This window comes from Podarcis pityusensis, assembly GCF_964106645.2.
Source record: "Podarcis pityusensis genome assembly, chromosome: 8".
Lineage (NCBI taxonomy): Eukaryota > Metazoa > Chordata > Lepidosauria > Squamata > Lacertidae > Podarcis > Podarcis pityusensis.
In genome coordinates this window covers 36728292-36747467 of record NC_138033.1, presented here as the reverse complement: position 1 = coordinate 36747467, position 19176 = coordinate 36728292, and the positions used below count along the sequence as shown (strand labels likewise).

The 19176-nt window shown below is 45.9% G+C and overlaps 1 protein-coding gene across 5 annotated transcripts in view; it reads right to left on the bottom strand.

Moving 5' to 3' along the window:
- KCTD15 (potassium channel tetramerization domain containing 15) overlaps positions 1 to 16863 on the bottom strand; it is a 63566-nt gene extending 46703 nt beyond the window's left edge. The window contains exons 1-2 of one of the 5 annotated variants that reach the window (XM_081017079.1): positions 16731 to 16863; positions 9980 to 10158 (exon numbers count right to left, since the gene is read on the bottom strand). In XM_081017079.1, coding sequence (XP_080873205.1) covers positions 9980 to 10143 — 164 coding nt within the window. In that variant the 5' untranslated portion in view covers positions 10144 to 10158; positions 16731 to 16863. The other 4 variants (XM_081017078.1, XM_081017080.1, XM_081017077.1 and 1 more) reach the window with 4 other exon arrangements.
- Between the last annotated feature and the right edge of the window lie 2313 nt (positions 16864 to 19176).

Sequence of the window (19176 nt, the reverse complement as noted above, 5' to 3'; positions counted from 1 at the left end):
CACAGTAAACTGTGGTCAATGGGATACACCAAACACAGAGATCCTTTCCAAGAGCAACAAACAATTTGCTCAGATAAATCATGACTGGCAAGCCAAGTATAAACCTTGGCTTAATGTTGTGGTTTGGCCGAAGAAAAACAAAGCACAACCCCTGGTTCAGATGTAATGCTAAGCCAGGAGTCATAGTCTGTCGCTCTGATGGTAAACTACTAACCATTGTTTACTGTGATGTAAAAATGCTGTCTTTGTACGAAAGGTAATACATGTAAGATTTAATGTTGTTAACAGTTATTGTTCTTTAAAACTCCTGTTATTTATTATTATTACTACCTTAGCTCACCGTTCGCTTTCAGGCTGATGAATTCTTTAAAAATAGAATTTCATGAGTTTGCCCTTTAGAGGGATTAGGGAATGACTGGGTTGTATCTACAGCCAGGCCTACTCAGGGTAGATCCATTGAAAGCAACGGACATGAATAACATCAGTTCTGTAATTCCAGCAGGTCTACCCTGAGTAGAACATAGCTGCATACAGCCCTACATTATAATTTATTATACATTGCCTTTGTTGTGCACAGTGCCTGACAGAGTACACAAGTCAGGTCCCGACTCCAAGGGGCCTACAATCTAAAATTTGACACAAGGGAAACCATAGAGAAAGGAGAGAGAGGTGGAGATAGAGGTGATGAAGGGAAAGACGGGCAATTATTTCAGTTACACATGCTTAAAAAATATTAAATACTAAATAAAATTATTGGACGTAAAACACCTTTCAAGACCAGGAGAAAGCCATCTCTTTTAAGGGTTTTGATAAATCCAAAAACCCAAGATTTACTTGGGACTTTACTGGAAAGATAATTTCCTGTCCTATGCAAGTTTACTTGTAAGTAAGACCCAAGGAGCTCAGTAAGAGTTATTCCTGGATGAGTATATATAAGGACTGCAGCTACAGGCAATGCATCTGTCCCCAGTGGGGAAAATAAAAATCCCACTCAACTCAGCAGGGCTTAATTACAAGTAGTTCAGGCTGGATATTTTTAACTGTCAAGGCACTCTAACTGAAATTTAGGTTATAATGGAGATGGCGAGCAATGTAGGTGGGGATGCGGGAGGAAAGTTAAGTGCCCTGGACCTGGATCAAGACCTGCATATATTCCAGTTTTACTTCCCAGAGGGCTTTTTCCTTATTGCCCAATTAAGTGCATGTGCGTAAGAACTTAAAAAGTTAGGAGAATCCCTCCCACCTTATTTCTTCAAACAGACGCCTTCACCAACCACATAGGAACCTTAAGCATTGTTACCTTTCTTTCAGTCTGCAAAAGCTGGTGACAGAATCATTGAATCGTAGAGTGAGAAGGGGCCTCCTGGGTCACCTGGTCCAACCCCCTGCAATGTAGGAATCACACCTGAAGATTCCCTGACAGATGGCCACCCAACCTCTGCTTAAAAACCTCCGATGAAGGAGAGTCCACTGCCTTCTGAAGGAGTCCGTTCCACTGTTGAACAGCTCTGACTGCCAGAAAGTTCCTCCTACACTTTAGTAAAAAAATCTCCTTTCTTGTCATTTAAACCCACTGTAGGTCTCAATGAAAATGAGTTGGCTTCCATCTAGGTCATGAAAGGTGTTGCTAAGAAGCTTAGTCTCTGTGACATTTTAAATATCCTCTAGCAACTACATATTTATCTGGGAAGGTGAACCAAGCCAAGGTTTAGAGGACGCAGGCAAGACCTTTCTTTAAAATGAGTGTGGGGAGCCACTGGTCCTCTTGCTGTTACTGAACTACAATGGCCATCAACCTCAGCAAGAACAGCCAAGGATGATGGGAGTTGTAGTCCAACAACATCTGGAGGTCCAAAGGTTCCCCACATCTGTTTCTGCGTTATTAACAGGAGTGACTCTCGTCTGTTGTGCCAAGAGGTATGAGAAAACCTCAGGAGAAGCTGAGGTCTCCCTCCCTCCCTGGTTCCTGATACAAAGCCAGCCAAAGTGTGTATCTGCTAACTGGCTGTCATAGAGCTCTGGCGGAGAACAGAAGAAGAGCCTGCTGGGTGAGGTAAATGCCCCATCTATTCCAGCATCCTGTTCTCACAGTGGCCAACCTGTGAGGAATGTGAAAGGATTCAAGCTCAAGAAACCTCTCCCCGTCCTGTGGTTTCCAGCAACTGGTATTCAGGAGCATTGTTGCTTCCTAAGAGAAGATGCTTGCCTGAAGACCCTATTTGCATACCACACACCTTTGTGATCACCACCCATGAGAAGCCTGAAGTCCTGCAAGTCCTCTCCCTCTCCACCCCTGTTCTAGGAAAACCCCTTCTCTCGTATTTCCAAACTCTGGAGGACCAAACCCCAAACATAAAACCATGTTGAGTCCTTCTAAACCGCAAGCAGTTTGTTTGTTTGTTTACAGTGGTACCTCGGGTTAAGAACTTAATTTGTTCTGGGGGTCCGTTCTTAACCTGAAACTGTTCTTAACCTGAAGCACCACTTTAGCTAATGGGGCCTCCCACTGCTGCCACCGCGTGATTTCTGTTCTCATCCTGAAGCAAAGTTCTTAACCAGAGGTACTATTTCTGGATTAGCGGAGTCTGTAACCTGAAGCGTCTGTAACCCGAGGTACCACTGTACTGCATTTATGTGTCACCTTCCCCCCTCCAAAGTGTGCAGGGTGGTGTACATGATTCTCCTCCTCCTCATTTAATCCCCACAACAACCCTACGAGGTAGGTTAAGCTGAGAGACAGTGACTGGCCCAAGGTCAGTCCAGTGAGCTTCATAGCTGAGTGGGGATTTGAACCCTGGTCTCCCTAGTCCCACACTCTAACCACTACACCATACTGGCTTTGCTCCACCTCCCTGCACCCCTAATTCTCCTTTGCCCCCCTCAGTGCTTATCAATTTTATACTTAATCAGTTAAGGCTCAAGGGGACCCAGTAAAGAATAGGTTCCTCTCAGCTCCCTGTCACAGAGGAGATTCCTTTGCCTTGAAGTCCAAGTTGGCTTTCACCTTTAGATGATCAGGGCAAGAAGTCAAGAGACTCCTGGTGTATTTTGGCTACCTAATTCTAAGGGAGACTGCTAAGTGGTTCTTCTTATCCTTGCACCTGGGAAGTGTATCAATGCCTCTATGAGCCACTGAAAGAGGATACAAACATATGCTCCCCTCTGGAATAGGCAAAATCTCTGGCTCTTCCTCTCTCACCTGCTCCTAACCCATTCTTTACCTCTCGGTCTACGTCACTAATGAGATTTCCCACGCTACCCTGGTTAGATGGTACTTTGCACCTAGAACGTTTTCACTTCTCCAGTTTGCTGGCTTTTATGTCCACTGTACATTTCCCCTCCTCTTCCTTATTTGGCTAAAGAGTCACTGGTCTCTCCTTCTGAATTATCCTAAAATCGCTGCTCCTTCTCCATTCTTTCTCTCTCACCTCTTGCTTATTAACTTCAAGCACCCCTGCCTCTGGAGTTTTAACGACAATTGGGTTCAATGCTCTGTATGCATTACTATTTTTATTGCATTGGTTATTGTTATGATCATCATTAAGAATATATTTTCGTTGCATTACTCCAAAACGACTCAAAGCAATGTACAATCACAACAGAAATATTAGCAATAAATATTAAAAGCCTAAAAAATCCAAACAAACACCTCTATACAAACAAAAGGCAGGGCTAGAAGATCCTGTCCCACCAAAAAGACCACATTCACATAAAAGCCTCTTCATCTAAGGGCCAAAACAAACGCCCAGGTAAACAGGGAAGTTTTTGCCTAGTGCCTAAACTAGACAGAGGGCACCAGGAGAGCCTCCCTATGGAAAGCATTCTACAAGAGGGGAGTCACCACTGAGAAGGTGCTTTATACCAGGGGTGGGGAACCTGTGGCCCTCCTAACGTTGTTGGATTCCAACTCTCATAAGTTCCAGCCATCATGGTCAAGGGTCAGGGATGGTGGGGCTTGGAAGTCCAGCAAGATCTGGATTGCTGGAGGGATCTCATTTTCTCCTCACAGCAACCCTGTGAGGTAGGTTAGGGTGAGAGAGTATGGCTTGCCCATGGATGGATTTGAATGCAGAGCTCGCTGGGACAAGCCCACATCCAACCCGACACGAGGGTAAGAAGTGTGACCTGCCTTGAAGGTTTGTTTCCTGAGATAACGTTATCTCACAAACATCCTAAGAGATTATTATTTTATTTATTTATTTCATAAAAATTTACACACTACTTAATGGAGGGGGTGGTGGTTAACCATCAAAGCAGCAACTTACAAAAAAAAGAGATAAAACAATAAAATAATCAATAAGAAAAAACTAACAGCAGTAATTTAAAACTTTCAAGAAGCTAAGATTACAACAGACTAAAAAAGACTGGTGCTTGCATCAACTTTCTCAACACCTCCGTAGGCTTCTCTAAATGAAAAAGCTTTTAGCAGGTCATGACAAGAGTACATTAAAGCACTTGCTTGATGTTAATAGGCAGGGAGTTCCAACGTCTTTACAAATGCAGAATGGGTATTTTGTGGCACCTATATCAGTTCCAGTACAACTGCTTGAAGAGGTTAATTGGGAACATATGGGGTAAGGCGATGTCGTAGGTATCGTAGGTATCGTGTGAGAAAGATTCATCCTTCATCATTTAGCTCCAAATAACAAAAGCAAAGTACAGAGTGGGTAACGTGCAACATATTTTGCTAATGTATCAAGAGAACAAAGGAAGTACACAAACCACCTCTGAACTTCTATGAACTCTTAGGTTGCTACACTTAGTGCAAACATCAAATTACATTGTCAGTAAGTCTGCTACTTAGCCATCATGCGAATACAGGAAGGGAGTATCTGTGCCCTGTGATTCCCTCCTAAACCTCCCTCCCTCTACTCAAAAACTGGGCCCAGTTCCCACTTTGGAACCAAGAAAAAAAAGGGGGGCCTCTAGGGAAGAATCAGTGGAAGGGTTAAGCTCCCCCTGAACTGCCACCACCAATTTGGCCCTGCAAATGCCCTTCCTGCTGCTAACCATGAATATTAAGATACAGTGTCCTGCTAGGGCGTGTCATTTTAGGGGATGAAATTTAATTTTTGCAAATTTCTTCAGTGAGGAGTCTGGCTATTCAAATCTGATATTATTTTTGTGATTGGACAACATTTAGCTTGGTAAATCTATGTTTGATTGAAAAGCATATTAACTGCTCTTGGAAAACCAAAGCATTTTCATGATACCTTTTGAAAATGTCAGGTAATGCTAAATGATAACATAACATAACATAACATAACATAACATAACATAACATAACATAACATAACATAACATAACATAACATTGCAAGTTCTTGGCTATCATTTTTAATGATTTCTATGCAATTTTACACACATTTTACTTATCAAGCAAAACTAAATTAAAATTAATGTAATAAAAATATCTTTTGAATTCCCAAGTCATATTACAACTTTTTAGAACCCCTCGTTTTTGGAATTTGAAAGTTGAAAAATTCAGCATGCCCTAGGTCCCGCTCCCTGTTGCAGTTTGTTTGACTGTGATATTCAGACAAACAGATCATCCTCTTTGACTGGTCCTCTCCCAGAGGTTTGTACTGTAAACTTATTAGTTGAGATTCTTTCATTGCAAGGGGTTGGACTAGATGATCCTTGGGATTCCCTGCCAACTCTACAATTCTATGATTCACCAAACCTAAATTAAACTTAGGAATTAATTTTCCTCACGTCTCATTTTTCGATGTTTCATACTCGTTTCTCTTCAACAATTCCAGTGTGGATAATACTTTAAATATTTCCATTTGTTATTTTCCCTCCTTTCTTTCTTCTTTCTCCCCACTCCTGCTTTTTCCTTTAATCATGAAACAGATGTTTGGGGCTGCAGCACTTTCTCTGAACTTCTGCGTACTTAATATCAGCGGCTTCCAAACCTTCTGCCTTCAAGCAATTCTTCCAACATTGGCTTTGCAGCTAATGGACATGGGACTGCATTTTGCCGGGGATTATGGGAATCCCGGAGGCTGCCTTACACTAAATCAGACCATGGGCCCATTAGGCTCAGGACTGACCGCACTGACAAGCAACCGCCCTCCAAGAAAACGCCTTCTCCAGCTCTACAGGGAGATGACGGAGGCTGAACCTTGGACCTTCTGTACAACCAAGCATAAGAACACAAGAACATTCCTGCTGATTAGGCCTGGCCCATCTACTCTAGTCCAGAATCCTGTTCCTATAGTGGCCAACCAGATGCCTGAGGGAAACCCACAAAAAGGACCCGAGAACAAGATCCCTCTCTCCTCCTGCTGTTTCCAGCTGCTGGTATTCAGAGGCATTGATGTCTCCAACTGCAGAGGTAGAGCATAACCATCATGGCTAGTAGCCGTTGGTGGCTCTGTCTTCCATGCATTTGTCTAACCCTGTTTAAAGCCATCCAAGATGGTGGCCATCACTGCCTCCCGAGGGAGCCAGTTCCATAGTTTGCACAGTGTGAGGTAGTACTTTCTTTTCCCTGTCCTTTATCTTCCAACATTCACCTTCGTTGGATGTCCACAAGTCCGTGTGTTATGAGGGAGAAGAACTTTCTCTATCCACTTTCTCAGCGCCATACACAATTTCATAAACCTCTACCAGGTCGCCTTTTCTCTAAACTAAAAAGTCCCAAACACTGCAACCTATCTTTATAAGGGAGTCACTCCATCACCTTTATTTTAATTTTTTCATTCATTCACCTTCATCATTTGTGGGTTGCCCTTTGAAACTTTTTCAACTCTGCAATATCCTTTTTTCGGTGAGGCATGTGCTTCCATGGAGCTACAGAAGTGTTCCAGAGCACATGTAGAGTTCAGGCAGGGCACAGTTGGCCTTTACTAGCACCATGAATTAAAAGCATGTCCTGCAATACACCCCACATCCCTACTACCCTTAACTTGGCAGGAGACCAGCCATAGTCGACATGGGCCAAGCTATCATTCTGCTCCGTTCTATCTTCCTGGTCTCCTCGTGGCTGGGAATGATGGGAGTTGTGGTCCAAGGCATCTGGAGGGTGTCAGGTCGACAAAGGCTGCCCTATGAGGTCCCACTGAAATGTACTATACATTTCAAACAGCGTCCTATCACTTTAAACAGCAATGGCTTCCTCCCAAAGGATCCTGGGAGATGTAGTTTGTTAAGGTGGCTGAGAGTTGTTGGGAGGCCACCTATTCCTTCTCTCAAAGCTAAAATCCCCAGAGTTCCCTGGGAAGAGGGCCTGATTGTTAAGCCATTCTGGGAACGGTAGCTCTGTGAGGGTTATAGGAGTCTCCTAACAACTCTCAGCACCCTTGACAAACTGTAGCTCCCAGAATTCTCTGGGGGAAGCCGTGACGGTTTAAAGTGATATCACAGCACTTTATGTGTATTATGTGAATGTGGCCACTTATATCAGGAGTGGCTAACCTTTACTGACCCAAGGACCACAACGAGGGCTGGCCAACCCTGAGGGCTGTATGCCTCCTTCGTATGCACACACAGATGTGCATACACACATTCAGATGAACACACAATATTCAGACCCCAGCACTCTTTTGCTAATTAGCAAAGAAGAAGAATGGAGTTCAGCGGTGGAAGGAAGTCCTTGCTTTACCTTTCCTCCCTCTTCTGAGGCTCCACCATCTTGGGAAACAGAAAGGAGCCCTTCTTCCTAAGACTTTCCTACAATAGCAGCACCCCAGAGGGAGAAAAAGGCCCCCTTTAAAGGTAAAAAGAGGCAACTGATTTAGAGACATGAGGTGTTTTGGACACCCAAGAAAGCCCAACAACAGCTAGCAAAGGGTGAGGAAGAAGAGCAAGCTGAACACAGATTAACAACAAAAATAAAATTCTTTTCTTTGCAAAAAAGGCAAATGTGGGAGGCACATTTGTAGGGGGCAGATATGACCTGTGGGTCTGCTACCCCCACACAGAAAAGTTTTTGAAGAACCCAGTTTGAAAGCCTCACAACCCAAATCTCTCACTTGCGTCGTTATATTAAGCATATTTATGCACTGGGCTGATGCTGTCGCAATAAACTTCAAATCAGCACCTTCAAATAAACATCCCCTTAGAAATCAGACGGCAGGGGAGAGTAATTAATCATCTTCGTAGTTTAAATGATAAATATTTCAGGCCATGATTCTTTCCTAAAGGTCATTAAAGTATTCCACTCCATCTACCCCGGGACGAAATCGCAGCCATAGTGCAGGCTATCTCTATTTTGGGTTTAGAGGTTTGCCAGAATCAATGCAAAAAACTCAAATTCAAAAAGAAATTGCACAAAAAAATTGAACACTTTATCCTTCTGAGGAGAAATCATATTTCCATATTGTAGAAGTAAAGGTCATGTATTATACATGTATTATCTCGCAGCCAGACTTTAACTGCTTAGGCAGAGACGGGGTACCGTGCCCCTTCAAATGTTGTTGGGACTCCAGTTCCCATCAGCCCCAGCCAGCATGGCCAATAGCCACAGATGATGGGAGTTGTAGCCCAACAAGACCTGCACTGAGGGGTTCCAACACATTACGCACCAAAACAAACCCATGTTTGCTACCAAGTGTACTCTTGACAGTGATAGGGAAGCTGCAGACAACCCTGGCCCTCTGAGCAGTGAACCTATGTGATCTACGTTAGCAATCATGTGCCTGTCTCACCCATACGCTGCATGTTTAGGTGCACACTTATAATGTGTGAAGCAGAACCTCTGACAGTCGAGGGCAAACATGGAGTCAGATCGACAGACCCAGGAAGACATTCACTGGAAAGTTCTTGCACAATGAACCTACAAAAAGCAATTAAGGGTTTTCTCAACAGCGCAGAAAACATGCACTGGGCTTGTGTAGGAATCTTTCTAACAGATTTATCCCTCAGTCTGCAGACCTGGTACCAATTTTGAGACCTGAAGGAGCTTCTTTTATAATGAGAGATTTGAAAGTTTTGCATATGTAGCTTCCTCTCTTTTCAACTGTGAGTCTCTGAATCATTATAGAGCATGAACCAAGCCTCTCTTAATTGCCATTACATCACACAATCGGACCAGTGAAGCCGACATATTCTGATGCACATAAAAATTAAATCCCATCCATCATTCAGGTTTTTTGGGGGGACCCCTAAAACTTAATCTAAACACCTTCCCAGGACAGCCTCTTCCCCAGAAACTCAGTATCCTGACAACAAGCTTTACAAGATAAGTGGGTCTTTAGCATCTAACCGCTAGAATGGTACACAACTCAGATATGTGCAGCAACAAACTTATGCACAGCTTCGAAGAAGATGTTTGCCCTGAAAGGCACCAGCAAACACTACAATGCTGCACGTTTGCTTATTAATTTCTTTCGGACTTGTGTGTCTGTAAGAAAGTGCTTAGATGCAAAGATTGCACCTAAATGGGACTTATTCCCAAATAAACTGGAAGAACCAAGAAATGACAATGCAGTGGAGAATCGTCAACAAATTACTGTCTCTCAAGCCAACCTTGAGCACATTAATTCGCATATGAATACAATTTCTTTCAGCTGCACTTCCTTTTTTCTGTTTCTGAGCTCAGGATTACTGCAGATGAAACAGACTTGCAAATTAAGCTCCATCGAAACAATTTCAAAACAAAAGTGACTGGAGAACAAGCGAGCAAATTCCCACCGGTGACAAATTCACTGAAAAGGCACAACCGGAAAACTCTTTGCGAACTCTCTTTGGGGATGCCAAGAGTGTGCACACACCTGGGTTAAAATTACCTTTCAATGGGCACATTTATTTAGCTACAAAGCAGGGGTACTGGCAAAGGCGGACAGCAATTGCAACAGGTGCTTCAAACACAACGTTGCAAGACAGAAGGCGGGGAATGTATCGGAGGGTTCAATCTGGAAATAGCACAAGCACTTCACAGTTTCCGATTCTACTCGTCTTATGGCTGAATTCCTGCTATCAAAGAGCGTTAAGTTCCATGCGTTGGACGCTGCCAGGAAAAGTGTTGACCTTACCTGGAATCTGGGTACTTTGTCAAGGTGGCCAGGCTACTGGTGTACATGTGTCCTCCTACATCAATGTGCACGGGGGCATTGGATTTGGTGAGCTGAGCTGGGAGAGGGATTCCTTGGGCAGCCAATGGAGAAACCGGAGACCGTGTTAAAGACAGCCGGGACATCGCTCTGCCTTCCTCCTAGAAGCCCCAACAGAAAAAAGAGAAGAAGAAAAATCCTCTTAAGCACAGCTGTGCTTTACCTTGATTCCAATGAGATCACAGATCTAATAAGATCATTTTTGCATCTGCCTGATCACATATTCAGCTAACAAATTATTGCCACCTTCGTAATTAAGTGTATTTGCATCATACTCTTCAAAGGACCAGCGGGCAAAGAGAAAAGATGCTTATTAGCAATAAGAAATCAAGCGGGGGGGGGGGATCTTTTTCAAGGTGTCAGCCTCAAGGGGCATAAAACAAACTGCAAAATTCTAATTAAAGGTCGCGGGCTTATGTGTTAGATGTGAAATATCCCCTGACAAACGAATAACCAATTTGTGAATTGGGATTCAGGGGTTTTTGCAAGTTTGTCTCAGTAACGAGACACCTCTAAATTAGTGACTTCCTCAGTACCTAAGGCATTTCATTTAGACATGTAGTAAAATTCGCATCAAACATAGAACATTTAAAAAAAACAAAAAACTACCTACACAACACAACTACTAATACCTATTTTTTATCTAGAGGAAAAGCCTTCTAGCTGAAGAAGAGGCTAGAACAAAAATTGTCATTTAAAAAGTGACCACTGTTACCCTCTGTATACCATTTCCAAATATGCATACAGACAACAATCCTGTTTATAGTCAGTTCTTTCTTTCTTTCTTTTTTAAAAAAGGAGTTTAAACTCAAAACTTTCTTTCCATAAATTTATTCACTAAAATTCAGATTTCTATGAAAATGTCAAGAAATTTGATTGCCCTCAGCCTTCGAGAGAATAACAATCAGATTTTAAACTTTGACAGACAGTAGGTACTTCAGTTTGCTTTAATGCTTAGAAGCTATTCCGACACATAAGTGCTATATAAATTAATAAATAATAATCTGGATAAAACAATACTGTCGCACATACAGGCAACCAACACAAAATCTTGCAAGGCATTCCAAGTAGCACAGCCTATAAACTTCATTTCTAAACACACACACCCGCCCACTCATTACAGCAAAATATGCCAAATATTACAGCTATGAAACATTTCAGAGAATAATTTAATTGACTTGGTATTTTTATTTGCAGTCACAACACAGAGCATCTATATTCTGCTAACATCCGACAGGCACACCCTATGCAATATTTCACAGTGAATTTCCATTTCTTACAGACTCCTTTGACCGTACTTCTCAGAATCCAAAGTCTCCCTTTTTAACATCATCGCAACAATACGACTAGCTTGGACAAAATCACCCCAACAGGCAGAAAACATTTGCTTTTCCGAATTGCATAGAAACTGACTGAAAAGTAATTTTGGGACATCGGTACAAAGAATATAAACTCCACGCTTAATTGACTGTTTTGCCACTCTGCCACCAGAAATACATCACCCCATTACGGATCCACATCCTTTTCTGTCTTGACACTCAGGAGTGCAGAACGGACATCTAACCTGAGCGCTACCCCAAAGATTAGTGCTGTCCCAGAAACTTCAGCCAGTTGGCAGGAAATTATCATTAGCATTTTGACAATAGCACCACCTTCAAGGAGAGGGGCTGAATTCTTTAAAAGAGCAAATGTCTCTTGGTTCTTGCCCTGAGCCATCTTAAGCAAATATTTCACATCATCAACGGAACTACTTGCTTTCAACAAATAATTTCAGAGTGTCAGCCCCATTGCCTTCTGCCATTTCTTCCTGCTTGTAGGTGCCCCATCTCCCCAGATGCCTACAAATTCTCCCAACACCAAAAAAACACAATAAGCTCTTATACGTACTAGATTCCTGGGTTTAAATTTTTGGGGGTCTCCAGCTAGAAGCTTGATGTCAGCGCTGCCTGTCTTTGTTCTGACCCCAGCTAGCCTATTATCCCCTAATAATAGTGTTACAGGAGCTGCCTAGGAAGTCCCTATAACTAAAGGCAGCAATTTCCTTCGTGAATAATCACTGTTCTGCCTTCTTCCTCCTTCAGAATGAAATCTTAGCACAGAGAAAGCCCTTCAATTCTTACTTTGCAATGGTTTTATCTTGCAATAGACTTCTGCCAAGAAATGACAGCCGCTAGATAAAGGCAGAAGGCGCAGGCTGTTCCGATTTGCAGAAGCAGGATTCCCATTGAATTTACAGAAACAAGAGTGTAGTCCAAGTGTTCTAGCTAACCTACAACAGCAACATCTCTGTCTGAGGGTCCCTCATACAAAATATGTCTCCTTGGAATCAGGTTCCACTCTATAAGGCATAACCCTGGTAAGAATGATTAGGACTGCAGGCTCACAGCTCCATCACAAGCATTTTTACTCAGAAGTAAGTCCATCTGTTTCCAATGGGGCTCACTTTCCAGCAATTTTGCATAGGGCTACAACATTAATTTCTCATCCTGGATGTCAACTGTGCAATCTAGCAATTTATACTATTCCCTTGCATGGCTTTTTGAATTACCTCTGTGCACTGTTGCTGTCTCTCACTTGTTAGATGCAGAAAAAAAATTACTCAAGTCTGCAGTCCACAAAATTGAGCAGATGCTAATCTAAATCTAATGGGGACCCAGTTCTGAATTCTGAGTGGACTAGAAAGATGGGTATGCAGATTACAAAAACACCACCCAGGTGTTTGTTTGTTTTTGTCACAGAAGATGGATATTATGAGTTGAACTGTAAACGTGCAACTGACTCTTTTGCTCTCATTCACTTAAGATGACATTTTTCTCAAGCACTGTATCTACACCAGCAAAAAGTATTCAGTGAAAAGGTAAATATTTTTGTATTTGTATCTAAAGAATGCACTGAAAGAATCAAACTGTCTTTTGGTTTACTGCTTCTGAAATGAACTTTTGACATATTCTGAGGCAGTCTCAAGTGAAAGTTTTTACAGAGTAATTAAGAAGTGTGTGTGTGTGTGTGTGTGTGTGTGTGTGTGTGTAAACTAAGCACACTGTAGTAGTTCAAATTATCCCTGTGTGGTTTGTCTACACAGGAAGAGGATCTCTGGGAGTTTGCTGAAGGCAGAGACACTGATTCACTGGGAAATTCTCCTGCGCCAGCCCTGCTCGAAATGAATGGGCAGTCTTGCAATGCTCTCATTCAAAAGAAATCTCATTGGATGATGCCAACAACCAACAGACCTGATACCCAAACTGCCTCCATGTTGGTGTGCAGAGTAGCTTTCTAGCATCTCTCACCAGGATCTTCCAAAAGGCAGCTTATTTCTTCCCGCCTTCCTGTGCTAACTGCCTAAGTGCTGCTTGTAAAAACTATTTGCCCGTGGAAAGTGAAATAACCACCATCCTATGCTCATTTACACACAAAATGATTTTGTGTCCCATTGAGCTCACAGTTGTTCTGCTCTCTAGGGGTGATTAAACTAGCTAGGCTGCTACAGCTTGCAATGATTTCACCGAATCGCTTCCCCATGAAGTTGCTTCTTTGCTAAGCTGTTATTTTAACCATAAAAGGTAAACAGAAGGCAGTTGTAAGAGCTCCATTCAACTCCATGCCCAGGGCTATCACCCTGGGGCAGAGAATGCTGAAAGACTGCAGAAATTTCCAGGGTGTTGCCTCTGTCTTCATTCTCTCTCTCACACACACAAGCCTACAGGAATATTATTCATTTAATATACACTCTAGATGCTACAATTTGAAATCCTCCTAAAAAAAAAAAAAAGACTTCTAAAGTGCAAAATAAGTTTGGGATGGATAAAACTTTCCCTTTTTTGTACATACACACCCTGGGGGGCCATAGTAACCAATACTGCTGATGATGGGGTGGGATTGTGTTTTTTTGGAGGGGAAGGGGAGAAATATATATATATATCTGTATACCTGAAAGCAACTGCAGAAACTAAAAGGCAAAGCAGGCAAAGGCCAAGGGAGGGAAGGTGAGAGGTTGCAAACAATAGGAAACTACAGCAAATGGTATGCAGGGATTAAAAACAAAACAAAAAAGGGGGAAAGCAGGCAAAGAAAGGAGCTCCAAAAGAAGGACAAAGTTTAAATCAAGGCACACAGACACTTAAAAGCCTACAGATGGGAAGCCAGACTAATTAAGGATGTAAAAACGCTTTTGTTTCTAAAGTTTATTGTTGCCAGGATAAAAAAAATTAATTGAAACTAATGCTGTTATTCACTCATGCAGTTTAATTCCTTCATGCCCATTTAAGAGATGAAATGAAAACTGCGGGTTTTTAAGAGATGCCTTGAAACAGTGCAATATACTCCCCCCCCCCCGCTCTTCTCTGGGATGCAAAAGGGACATCTTCCTTTCAGCCAGCCAGCCGCTTATCAAAAGCTTCAAGTGCATCCACACTACTCTGTGGCTAAGGACTAGAGTCCAGCAGGAATGTCTGCAGGAGTCCCCCTGGAATGAAGGGGGGCCTGGCACAGCTTCCCTTCCCACCTCCACCCCACTTTCAAGGGAGCTTGTGCAGGAGACCTTCCTGGGCTGCACCCCCTGCCTATATCAGATCAAATCTAAAACCTGCTCTCTGGACCATCCCTTTGTTGGGCTCTCTTGGTCAAAGGCAGGGCTAGGGCAGCATCTGGATATAAGCACCTTTTCTGCCCCCCAAAGTCCTTGTCCTCAAGAGCCTTTGGAGAATATTAGTGCTCCCCTCCCTTTTGCAAAAGTCTTTTAACCTTTCCGTAGAAAATGTGCCCGTGGGTTAAGACATAGAAGGCCTGGACACCTTTGTCTGTGCAAAAGATGCTCAGCTCTCCACAGTTGGTAGCCTTTAAAAACCCAGGGATGCAGGGGGTGGAACAACTGCACAACCAGGGAGTTGACAGCTGAGGTGTAATCTGGTCATTAGGAGTGTGGAAGGGTGCAAGTTCATGGCCTCCTGTCAATATCTGCCTCGGTTTTTTTATGGGAGTAGATGGAGAGTTCAGCCAGAGCTATTGCTAGGAAGTGGCTTCCCTTAAAAATTTCCCAGCTCACTTAAGCACAGAACTTGGTCCGAAAGGTGCTTTCTGTCCCTCCATCCTATGTGTGCACACACACAAATACAACACACAAGCCTGCACTTTCCTCCGCAGGAAGAAGTTGCACGGGTCCCAGCTGAAACTTCCCTCTGTATTGAAAGTGCAGTCTTCTGCAGGCTCACGTGGAGGGCCATCCCATTATGTTGAATGGGCCCCAGGTTAAGTTCTGTATCAGAGAGCAGCCTGGGGGGTCTTTTAAGACTAAATCTCCGCACAAACTCAAGCAGGCATCCCCATCTACTAGCCAGCGTGCAAGTGGCCCAACACATCCAAACACCCCGCGCCGGTCTCCTTTTTGAGTGCTGGTCATCCTCTAAACAGCATTCAGGGAGGCTCGCTCCAAACTTTTGGCTTTGCCAAAGAAAAGCTCCCAGCAGTAGCGGGAAGCAAACAAACAAACAAAAATCAAAGAATAAAATTAAATTAAAAGAGCAACATGGCGGCTTTTCTTCTTTCACAGAAGCAGCAAAGCAGGCAGATGGAAGAGGGAGAGTGGTGTCCCCCCCCTCTAGAAAGGGGAGCTCCAGCCCTAGAGCAGGGCTTGGGGAGCCCCGCGCGCGGCGTGTACCGACAGCGCAAACCGACGATCGCCGGCAGTCCTGGGCCAAGCCGGCTCGGCTCGCCGCCCTCTCCTAATCGCTGGCGCCAGACTTTCATTCACAGCCCGCCTGCCTGCCTGCCTGGGGCTTTGGCTCCCCCTCTCACCCGTTCCCTCCAAGCGCTTTTCCTTCATCATCCTCACCATTTCTTTGGCCTTTTGTGCAGAACCAGCCCTCGGGGAAGGGGGCTTCCTAAAGAAGGGACGCCCCCCCTTTTCCCCCAGCCGAGGAGAAAACGGAAAGCACTAGGAGCGCCAATGTTGCCCCCCGCCCCGCACGGCACTCACCCCCAAAGCAGCCGGCAGCCCTTTCTGGCGCCCCTCATCGTCACCCCAACCACCGATCCCCCCCTTCCAAAGCCGCGGCGGCTGTCAAGGCGCGCTCGCTCGTGCATGTACCATTCAAACGCCGCGGGGGCCCCAGTGAGCGCCGCGCGCTTCCCTCCACGCCAGCCGCAGCTCCCTTGGCCCGGATCCTTTCCACTTTCCCCTCCCCCTTTCCACCCCTCTCCCCGCTTCTCCAGCTTGATGCTAGGAGGGCAGCAGCGAGAGGCGAGCAGCCTCGGGCGAGGGGGCTCCAGCCAAGCTGGCCATCATCGCTGCTGCCTCCTGCCTTTTTTGTCTTTTTTTTTTTTTTAACGGGAGAAAAAAAATAATAAAAGGCAAAGCTACACACATACGCGCGGCCGCGCGGAACAAGCGCGCGCACGGAGCCATGCGTGCACACGCGTGCACACACACACACATACACACGGTGCAAAGGAAGGGTTTGGCTGGAAGTGTCACTGTAGCTTTAAAAAAGGCAACTGCACACGCAAGACCCAAGATCCGAGTTGAGTTGCAAGAACCACTTGGGGAGGGGGGATCCCCTGCTTTGGAAGGCGCGCACGGTGCAAACCAAAGGAGGAAGCAGAGAGAGGGAGGCAAGCAAGCAGGAGGAGCCCGCTCGCCCGCCCGCCTTCCCCCGCCAGCCCGGGTCGCCCGCCTTACCTTGAGCGCAGGCGGCGAAGAAGAAACGCCGACGAGCTGGGCCAAGCCCCCGGTTCTCCGCGCCGCTCGCTTGGCAAGGCGGAGGGAGCTCGGGGCGCCTTTGTAGGTTCCTCTGGCTGAGCTGCCTCCGACCCTGCTGCCGCCGCCGCGATGCAATATTATTGTAGATCTATTTGCCCAGGCTTCTTCTTCTTCTCCTCTCTCTCTCTTTTCTTCTTTTCTGTTTGTTTTGCCTCGTCTGCGCGGGGAGGGGAGGAAAGCGGGGTGGCGGAGGAGGAGGGGGGGATCGGGGAGAGAAGAGCCTTAAAACAGAGGAGCCGAGGCTGCTCGGGAGAAGAAAGGCAATAATCTCCTCTCTAAATAACGCGGGGAGAGGAGGGGGGAAAGGGAGGGAAAAAAGAAGGGGGAGAGAGAGAGAGAGAGAGAAAGGAAACCGCGAAAGGGAGACGGCGGCAGCAGCGGCTTCTCGCTCTGGGCTCTGAAAAAACGCCTCCGGCTCCGCCGCCACGTTAGGCTGCAATTAGCTCAGCCCTTTTCGCTCTCCTCTCGCCTGGGTTAGTTTCGCAGGAAAAGCCGATCTTGGCCCCAACCTTCTGCAAAATCTGCCCTCCCCACCGCCGGAATTGTTGTTATTTATTTTTCTAAATTAACTCTTTCTGTGTCTTGCTTTAATTTTTAAAAAGAAAAAAAAATCCTGTTGCAAATTTGCCTCCTCCCCGTCGCACCGACTTCCCCCTGCAAAATCGCTCCCCCCCCCTTTCTCCTCGCGAGCACCAAGCTTTGGGTCCTGTGTCGAAATCTCGCCTATTTTTTTTGCTAACGGTCCTGCCTCTTCGTCTTTCTTGGCTGGGGGTGGGGTGGGGGGGGGAGGATAACGGTTTGGCGCCGCCGGAGTCCTCAGGGCCACGTCCCTTCCAGAGAGACTTTAGTGCAAAAGAAGGAAAAGGTGGGGGTGGGGGCGCGAAAGGGAGGGAGCGCGCGCGAGGGGGAGCGCAAAGCTGATTTTAATCACTGTCATTTGGTCTGATGTAATATTTCCCGGGGCATTTCCCAACTAGGCATAAATTTGCAGCTCCCAAATAAGTCAGGCAGGGCACGTTTTGCACATCGTTGGAGTCCTCCCTCGTTACAACGAGGGGAGCACCCGGGCCGCTGCTGCACTTGTTGATAAACTGGAGCAAGTTTTGGAGACGGGTTCTCCCCCCTTCTTTTAATTACAAGACGAGCTCAGCGATCGAGGGGCTCAAACGGAGAGCCAGCAGAATAAGCCTTCCCTCCCCTTTTCGATGACTCCTGTCTGCTCTTCTTTGGGGATCCGATTTTGTTTTATTCTCTCCTCCCCGACCCCCCCCCCGCGCCTCGGCTTGAAAACGCTCCCCCAATGCCCCGCAGGCCACTGGAAGCGAATGACGTCCGCGGCCAGGCATTGTGCGGCGGGAGAAAAGCGCCCTGGCAGGCCGCCTCGGGCCAAATGCGCCATTTCCATTGATGGCGCACGGCGAGAGATGGAGATGTCTGCCGCCGCCGCCGCCACCGAGGCTTTGCCCAGGCAGGCGAGCAGCTCCAGGGGCACTCCTGCTTCCTCCGGCCCGGCCGCAGCAGCCTGGCCGGGCCTCCTCCCTCTGCCCCCCCCCTCCCCGCCTGCTGGAAGCTTTCTCTCTCCGCCTCCTCCCTGCGCCTCCAGCCTTCGCCATAAACTTTGAACAAAAGCAGGTCGGATTGCGGGCCAAGCGTTTGTGCAGCGCGCTCCCTCCGGGGGAAACCGCCTCCAGCCCTCGGCGCCCCAATGAGGAGCGCGCTTGCCTCCCCTTGGCTGGCTGGCTGGCTGGCAGGAGCAACTTTCTGCCTGCCTGCCTGCCTGCCTTGCTTTCTTCCTAACATTCATGGCCTCCCAAACTCCTCAATGTGCTCCCGAGGAAGGAAAGAATGGACTCTCCATCGGCTTCGACGTGCGCGGGATTGCACTCAAGCCAGGCAAAAAGACTAATCTTACCCCGGGCTTCTCCCCCCTTCCAAATTATTGGAGAGGCATTTCTTGATAGAGGGGGTTGGCCTGGGAAGTTCCTATTTGACAGCCTGTACATTGTCAATTTCACAGATATGAGCGCCATCCCTCCAGCCTTTCTTGCCAGTGATCAGTTGCAACTGCAGACATTTATTTCCTCTCCTGGAAGGAACAAATAGGATCCCTGTCGGCCAATCATCCAAACGAAAACGCACATCATTCCCCACTGCCCCGCCCCCCCTCCAGAAGTTCCCATTAACCACTTTTCCATGCGCACACATTCCAATTAGACCAAGCCAAACTGATGGGAGACGTGCGTCCCCACCCTCCGTTGCCCTCTCAAATTACAATGGTTAACTGCAAGTCTCCATTATTAGTACAATTTCTCCAGAATATCCTTCTTTTTAGCTTTACTGTAAAATCTGCACTAAGGACATTAAA